The sequence below is a fragment of the Vicia villosa genome, unplaced genomic scaffold, assembly GCF_029867415.1.
Source record: "Vicia villosa cultivar HV-30 ecotype Madison, WI unplaced genomic scaffold, Vvil1.0 ctg.002312F_1_1, whole genome shotgun sequence".
Taxonomy (NCBI): Eukaryota; Viridiplantae; Streptophyta; class Magnoliopsida; order Fabales; family Fabaceae; genus Vicia; species Vicia villosa.
Genome location: NW_026705891.1, coordinates 211,915 through 221,040, shown reverse-complemented (window position 1 = coordinate 221,040; position 9,126 = coordinate 211,915). Strand labels below are relative to the sequence as shown.

Genomic DNA, 9,126 nt, shown 5'->3' with positions numbered 1-9,126 from the left:
ATTATAATTGAATAAAAAAAAGATCCCAATATAAAGAAATCCATTTTTCTTCTATTTATAATTGATAAAGTTGAATTCAAAGTTCAAAGACATAAACAATATTAAATTTTCCTTTTTGGTGGGTCACTTTTGACTGCATTGATGTATATTACTAGTAAGCTAGGGACCATTACCCCAATTATTTAATCCTATTATATTGTGATAAGGCATCATTCTTGCACCTCTTGATGTGTGGTGTTCTTTCATGTTTTTTCCAACTAAATAAAATTGCACTTTTCTTCCTCTCTTTCTTGAAAAAACTTCCCAACTTTTCTATAACCAATTTTGAATTTCACTAAGTTCCCAACTTTATAAATTTTCTTTACCAATCACTTCATTTTTCCACTTACACCCCCACTTTCTACTTTCTCTCCCTCCCCTCATTGCTTCTTCTCAAGTTCTCATAACCAAACAAGGCAAAACCAACAACATTAAAGTTTGCAACTTTCTGACACCATCTTTATAGCATTAATGTCTTGGTGTCTCAAATATGCTTCTCTTGTATTGGTTACACTTAAAGTTTCAAACTTTAAGCTAACCCAAATAAACCCACTTTGAATTCAACTTCCATTAGATTAGTTTCATTTCACCACAAAAACAACAAAAACAACAAACAAAAAACCTTTTTTTTTTGTCTTTGGAATCTTATGATTCTTTCCATGAACGAAGCTCAAACTGAACTCACAATTCCTCACTTGTTTAGATGCCCCATAAGCCTTGATTTGTTGGAAGATCCAGTGACTTTAACCACTGGCCAAACCTATGATAGATCAAGCATAGAGAAATGGATTTCCGCAGGTAATTTCACATGTCCTGTAACAATGCAGAAGCTTCATGATTTATCTTTTGTTCCTAATCACACTCTTCGCCATTTGATCAATCAATGGCTTCAGCTTGGTTCACAGTTTCATCACTCTTGTAACAATAACAATACCATAGATTACCTAGCTACAATCAAACACACCCTTGAATCTCATGATTCATCATCTCTAGAAACCAAGCTCAAAGCACTTGAGAAAATCAGTGTTCTTTCTGATGAGTATTGTTCTTTCAGAAAATCTTGCTTCCAACAGCTTAGTTTCTTAGCTTTACTTTTGGAACTTGTTTTTGGTTTATCAGATTCACATCTCTCAGAAAATTGTTACATGGAGTTTGTTGAGTTAGCACTTTCTTGCATTGTTAAACTGTTGCCTATTGTAAATTTGGAACCCTTAAATATCATCAAAGATGAATCAAAGTTGAAAAAGTTCATATTTTTGTTTGAAAAAGGAACTATTTCAATGAAGACTAGTTTGTGTCTTGTTATAGATTACTCAACAACAGCATCACAAACAGAAGAGGTTTGTGAAATACTAGGAAACTCACAAAAACTAGTCCATGAAATTGTTCAAGTTATTGTTAACAAGAGTTCTGATAATCTTTCTGAGGCTGCAGTTAAGGCCTTATCAGCATTATGTTCATTGGAATCAAACAAAGAGAGTTTAGTGAAAGGAGGGGCAATAGATGGAATCATAAGATACATTTCAAGATGTGATAATACAAGGCAGAAGAATTTGGCTCCACTAGCAATGGCAACAATGATGAAGCTTTTGGTGTTGGAGAGTGGTAAAGAGGCATTGGTGAATCATGTGAATGGGATTGAGACATTGGTGAAGATGGTTTTCAAGGTGTGTAATCAAGAGTGTAGTGAGAGTGCTGTTGGGATACTTTCAATTGTTTGTAGTGATTTTGGGAGTGCTAGAGAGGTGGCTATTGGAGCTGGTGTTTTGAGTCAGTTGTTGTTTCTTCTGCAGAGTCAGTGTGGTACTAAGACTAAAACTAAGGCAAGAATGTTGCTTAAGTTGTTGAGATCAAAGTGGAGTGAGGAATCAATGCATTAGTGTTTGTTTGGAATCATGGTTATTTTACAAAATTAAAGTTTTCGTGAAGCTCCATAGTGTAGTTTTGATAAATGTACTCTTGTGAATAATAATTTTAATACTACATGATTATTAATGAGTGTTTGATTTGATGGGTTTGTGGGGGTATTGTTTTTGCTTTATTGAATGGTAATGAATTCTCATAATATGACATTGAATGATAATGATAATGAGTTGTCATGACAAAATAAAGGAAGAAAGAATGAATAATAATTCTTGTATTGATATTTTGTAATACTTCTCAATACAATGGATTGGAATCTTATATGTGATTTGCGTGTTTCTGATAGCAAGTAAAATTATTCATGCTTGTATGAGTTAAAACAATTTTTGTAGAGATGATTTTAAACTTATTTACTTGTCATTTTTGTTGGTACAATTTGTACTACGTTTGTATTTTCACACCAATACATACTAGTCTATTTTTCTTGCCTTTAAAATAAGGGTTTTTAGATTGGACGACATAGGACAAGACGCGACTGGTTGAAGTAAAGGTAACAAGGCATGTTCGTCTCGAAAAAGTTTGCAAAAAACGGAACAGAGCAATGCAGACATAGTTGAAGGTGTGGACCTAAAACTTTGGCACGCCCTGAAGAATAATGAGGGAGGGGCGGAGCGGAGCCACGAGAATTACACATTTTTAACCTAAAAATTCTAAATTGTATACAAATGTTTGTGCCTACAAAAGTCTGCAAAAAACGGGATGAGGTAAGACGAACATATTAGAGGGTGTGAGCTTAAAACCCTAGTTTGTCCCACAACAAATATTGGTAAAACGGACATGTTCAACGAACCAGATATGTTTTGTCACCCCTAGTCGAAGGAAATGGATCATTCAAGAGGTCTTTACCACGAACAATATTAAAATCATCATTGAGCCCCGTGAGAAAATTCAAAATGTACTTTTGATGCAAGAAATTGACCAAGGGTTGAACACCACCATAATAGCATGTGGGTACAAGTCGAAATTCCTCCAATTTTTCTCAAAATGACTTGAATTTGGTAAAGTAGGTAAAGATTGAAGAAAGAGAATCTTGATTGCAGGATATGAGATCTTTGTTGAGTTGAAAGATGTTAAGAACGTTGTTTTGGTGAAAACACATGTGTAGTTCATTCCATATTTTTTAGGATGAATTTGACTAAATCACATAAGTTTGTACTTTCTTGGAAACAAAAATAAGGATCCATGAGGTAGCGATGTTGTGGTTGCAGTGCCAAGCAAGAAATTAGGATAATCCTCAGGTGGACTGATGATGGTTCACCTGGCGATGGCAGTCTTGTTGTGATCGATTGGTGTCATGATTATAGCATGTCGTCTAAGGGTGTCTTTGAGGGCGTGTATGATGGACACCTACATAGGATCCAAAAAATTTCACATTTAAATTATGGTTAAATAGTCTAAAAAAATTTTTGTCGCTGTTAAACTATAGTTAAATATAGTCTCTATTTATTTTAACATGGTTAAACTGCAATTAATCAACACAGGACCTATAAAAATTTTAGACAACTTTACGGCGTCACAATCCATAATTGTCGCTAATGAGCGGATGAGAAACCAAAATGAACTCTAAGTTATCAGAGTTTGCAATGAAGGAACAATGCGAGTTGTTATTATTTACGTTTTTTATTTCAAATTCTTTATAGCGAAGGTGAAAGGTTAAAAGAACACAACATAAGAAGAAAAAAAAACTACTCATTTACTATTAAAGGACCACATTATCATGGTAAAAGTGAAAGGTTAAGGATGAATGGGTGAGTGGGTTGGAAGCTTTGCAAGATATTTAGGTTCTTATAGTGTTTATATTGTTGAATTTTGGGGTGTGCGGAAAGGATTAAGATTATCAACAACAAAAATTGGGGTTTGAGATATTGAATTTCATGTAGATTTCAAAGTAGTTGTTCAAAATATTTTAGATTTTGAATAGGGTAGTATAATTGAAATGTGATTCGTACAACAAATTCAAGGGGATGCAAATTTGTCATATTAATTGTGAGTCGAATACTTATACAAATGCACTTGGCAACATGGAGTGTGATCTAGGTCATAATTTAATGTTTTATGAATGAGTTGCTACTCAAATTTTTTTATTAGTTGATTCTATTCTAATCTAATTGATTGATATGTAAATTTTTTTTAGGACTTAGATTTTTTTCTTTAAAAGAAAAATCACATTGCCATCTAATCTCATGAATTATCATGATATCACATTCAATGATAATGAATTCATATGACATAAAAAGAAAGATAGAAAGAACATAGAAGGAACGATAATTCTTGTATTGATATTTTAGAATAATTCTCTACAATAAATTGAAATAATATGTTAACAAATCTTATGCACACATTCGTTCATGTTGATTAATAACCAACTTAACGATAAAACCTCTATCAAACTAACATAACTCTAATAAAATAATAGAAAACTTAACAACAAAATTAACCATTATAACCAACTAATCAACTATCTAATCATATTAAAGAAAAGAAAATATATCATAGTGTTTGTATTACTTAATAATCTACGGATAATAAATATCATTACAATTTCAAATAGCATTGCATCTTTGTATTTCCTTTTAAACAGCATTGCACTTTGAGAAGAAAGTAATCTATATGAAATGATTCAAGTCAAGTAATGATAAATAATGGCAGGTATATGAACCGCCTTATTCACTGTATTAGAATATATATTTTTTGACAAAGTTTCGAGAAAATATATGAATAAATAATATACTATAGTATATGAATAGAATATAAAGAATATACCTATTTATAAACATGAATACGTAGGTAAGTGCCACACGATATTACTATTAATATTAAATATAACTATATACTATGATAAATCCAAAACAGCTACGATACACAGCAATACTATAATGAATGATTAGAGAAAAATGACCTGATATGTAGATTTAAAATTGCTTTTGATTTGACAAGAATAGAGTCACTTTCTTGACTACATTGGTTTAAGGAATGATTTTATATAAACCTAATAAACAAAAAGATACTACTTTGAATGCTTGGTCGAGATTGTATTTTAAATTATAAGAATAGTTTGACAAAATTGTAATTAAAAACCACACGAGTTAATTACATTATCTTATATGCATAATTTTAGTAAAATGAAATTTTAACAAAATCATGTTAGATTTTGTATTGTTGATAAATATTTTTCTATAAGTAATTATTGATCGGATTTTATTATCTTTATGTGAAAATTCAAATTATTAATAAGTCTTGTCTCTTTAAAATGTGATGGTTAAGATTAGAAAGATAAATTAGTAATAGTATATATACTTATCACTTTAACCTTTAAAGCATCAATTTTTAAGGGTTTTCAACTAGCACTAATGGAGACACATCCCCATGATCCGGGGCTCCAAAAGTGTCATCACTCACCTTTTGATTTTAGGTTGAATAAATTGAGAGCACAAACTTAAATCATTCAATAGGACAAATTATCTTGTCACCTTTTTCTTTTTCTTATTGTTGTTCATTTGGATTCTTTTTCTTATTTTTTTCTTGAACCAAAATTCGACTCCATCTTTATAGTCATCCTTTGGACAAAGCTTATGGTGTAGTTTTAGTTAATAACACTACTAAAGATAAATTATTTTTCAAATACCACATAATTTTATTTTACCATAGCCAAAAGATTCACTAGATAGAATCTATTCAATTAAATGTTTTAAATGTTTTCTTTTTATTTTCATTTTTAAGTTTATTGTTTAATACGATTCGAACTTACAACCGTAGTGAAAAGTGGCGCATGGTCATGAGTTTGAATCTTACTGTTGTTGTTCTACTGCTGTATTTTTAATACTGTATTTTTTATATTTTATTAAAATACATACAACAACGATTGTTGAATACAACCGTTGTTGTATGTGGTGCATGATCATGAGTTCGAATCTTGATGCTGCTGTTGTTGTTCTATTGCTGCATTTTTATATTTTATTAAAATACATACAACAACAGTTGTTTAATACAATTATTATTGTATGTAGCGCATGGTCATGAGTTTAAATCTTGTTGTTGTTCTACTGCTTGATTTTTTATATTTTATTAAAATATATACAACAACTATTGTTTAATGCAAGTGTTGTTGTATGTAGCGCATGATTATGAGTTCGAATCTTGCTATTGTTATTCTTCTACTGCTGCATTTTTTTATATTTTTCTAAAATACATACAACAACGGTTCTTTAATACAACCGTTGTTATATGCACGCAACACTCAAGTGTTTCGGTTTCCCATATCCATAATGATGATACTTCCAAAAATACATTCAAAGTATGGGCAATAAATACACAATTTTCCAAGAAACGAAAATGTTTCTCCTTCGCTCGTACAAAGGTGATCAATGGAATGGTCGGCATCCGAGGCTGATGCAACAAACCTTCGCCCTACTACATATAAGCAAGGGCTTGGGGAAAACTGTTCTGGACCGACCATATCGGTCCCAGCCGACCACCTTGAAGGGACCTCACTCCCTCAAGAATCTTCTTGGCACACAAAAAATCTATGCAATTCAACGACTCTATGCAATTCAACGAAAAATCTTCTTGGCACACAAAAAGATCTCAACTGCAAGTGCATCCAACGACTCTATGCAATTCACTCCTAACTAATATCGAGTTCTTTATTTCCTTCTCGATATATAGAGAAGGCGTCAAATTAGGGTAACAAGTATGAAATTCAATTTCACTTCACTCTTCTTCCTCACATACTGACTTAGGCATTGAAGTCTTAACTTTGTAGGTCCCCCCACACCATCACACCTGAAGCTTTGGTCCACCGTCACCACCGCTTCTCAACTCATTTTTTATTCTCGAACAGAATACGCGATAAAGTTCATGTTAAATAGTAATTCGACCAACTGGTCAAGGTTAGATTGAGGCAGTCGATGAGATAAGTTTTTTTTAATAGGCAAGAAATCTAATAAAGGGAGCAAAAGGGTTACTCCACCCGATAAACAAACACGGAAACACCTCTTACCTCTCAAAACAACGGAGAGAGAGAGAGAGTATTCCAAGTAAAGAAGTTACTACAATCAACAAGTTTACAACTAGAGGAAAGCCAGATCTACGATCTATACACTATGGCTGACATACACTCATCAAAACTCAGACTGATGTTGTTAAAAATAACGTTATTTCTCAATAACCATAAACTCCAAACAGAAACTAACCAAATAACTGACACGATTCTCCTCTTCAAATTATTCTTTACTTTCTCCCAGTTAAAAAAGAATGACTTGAACTCCTCCAAATTCAACTCCCCGAGGGATCCGATCCAACCATAGGCTTTTCTCCAAATATTATCCACAAAAGAACATGTACCGAACAGATGCAATACACTCTCATCCTCCGAACAGAACACGCATATGAGATGATTAGTGTCCGTAAGAATATCGCGCTTAAAGAGTTGATCTTTAGATGGTATCCTGTTGTCATACCCCAAAATTTGCCCATTACATTTTCATACTCAAGCTCATTTGAATATCAAAGTCTCAATACTCGACTGAGTATACACTCTCCTAAACAACAGCCTTCCAACTAGGGTTTTCTCTTTCTCAAAGAAAAGTCAGGTTCCGATGCCTCCAATGGACTCCATGGCCTCTCACATGATTCAAAGTACCCTCGGGCCAAGTTACAAGCTCCAATTCATAGGATTGTTCAGTCAACTGCAAACGATCAATAATCGACTAGTTAACCTAAAAGTCAAACTATGGTCAAACCACGGTCAAATCTTCTGATTTTTGGTCAACATTCTCATTATGAAGTATAATTCATCATTTGATCAAGGGTTGATCATGATTCATCAAGAAAAGATCAGAAATCAACGAAACCTAAAGTTTCTAAATTAGGGTTTTTAAGGAGAAAGTCAACCCAACTTTGACCAGCCATAACTTTCACATGGAACATAAAAAATTCTCCATTCAAAGCTTAAATTGAAGGAAATTGAATTCTCTACAACTTTGTCTCTCACATGTCAAGTCTAAAAATGCTTCATTTGAGAGATATGGGTCAAAAGATTAGGGGTCCTCCGAAAGGGTCAACGAAAACATCTTTTGGGTCAAAGCTCATAATTTGAAAATGGTAATCTCAATTGAGATGAAACCAAAAGGAGGATTTAGATGACATCTAGGGCTTTCCAAAAAGTCTTAGAACACATTCATATCTTAAAAATTGAAGGAGATATGCCTTGTCAAAGTTGGTCGATTTTGAGAAAATGCACTTAATGCAAAATGGAGAATTTTGTTTATTTAAGCTTATGGGCCTAGGTTTTGGACTTCAAACATGTCCATGGATTAAATGAGGACCTCTAAATCAATTCCCATAATTTTATCATTTTTATGTATATTTATTTGAATTTTATTCAATTAAAAGGAAAATAAATTAAATAAAAAATACAAATAATTGAACCAATTCATATGGCTTTGGTTTCAATCATTTGGAGGTCCAAATAACACCATAATAAAGTCCATATTTCGTTGACATGGCCATGGGGAGATATTAGCCAATTTTAGAAGGAAAATAGGTTTTTTTTTTTTTACAAGACTTCTTTCTCTCAACACATGAGATCCAAGCCCATGAATTGACCTAATCTCCTCTCCTTTATATTCACAATACGAGCAGCCAGTAGGGGACACGTTCTTGCAGCCACTCCACTAGGGTTTCAAGCTACAAAACACACACAAACTTGGCTTCATTCGTTTTGATTGCTGCAGCCACCAAAAGGTCAAACTAATTATTCAGGTGTCCTCAGGAGGTATCACATGATCGATCCAGGTAACTAATATGCTTTAATCACGTAGAGAATTCATGCATCATCGTTGGCAACTTGGTGCGTTTTTTGCAATCCATGTTTCTTGCTTATTATCGAGTGTTAACGTGAACTAATAATATGGATGAGTTTCTGGAATCTATTAGAACAGGTTGGAGCCATGGGACTAAAGTTTTAGCGCATAACCAGAGAAACACCATTGTTAGGGCAAGAACCATGTTGTTCTTCGAACCCTCACGTGCAGGCCGTTTCATTCTCCAACGAGATCACCATTGAATCCAGGGAGTTTTATTTACGTTATCTGGGCACGTGTGTGTATGTATTGATCGTGTTTTATGAGTGTTTCAAATCGCAGGTGAAAAGAAGAAGAACCT

At 33.2% G+C, this 9,126-nt stretch overlaps 1 protein-coding gene across 1 annotated transcript; it reads left to right on the top strand.

Moving 5' to 3' along the window:
* The first annotated feature begins 212 nt into the window (after positions 1-212).
* On the top strand, positions 213-1,932 carry LOC131638408 (U-box domain-containing protein 26-like). Its single transcript, XM_058908968.1, has one exon. The coding sequence runs from the start codon at positions 687-689 to the stop codon at positions 1,917-1,919; it is 1,233 nt and encodes a 410-aa protein (XP_058764951.1). The 5' UTR covers positions 213-686; the 3' UTR covers positions 1,920-1,932.
* The last annotated feature ends 7,194 nt before the right edge of the window (positions 1,933-9,126 follow it).

Coding starts and splice junctions, on each gene's coding strand:
- LOC131638408 (XM_058908968.1), top strand. CDS start 687: ATGATTCTTTCCATGAACGAAGCTCAAACTGAACTCACAATTCCTCAC.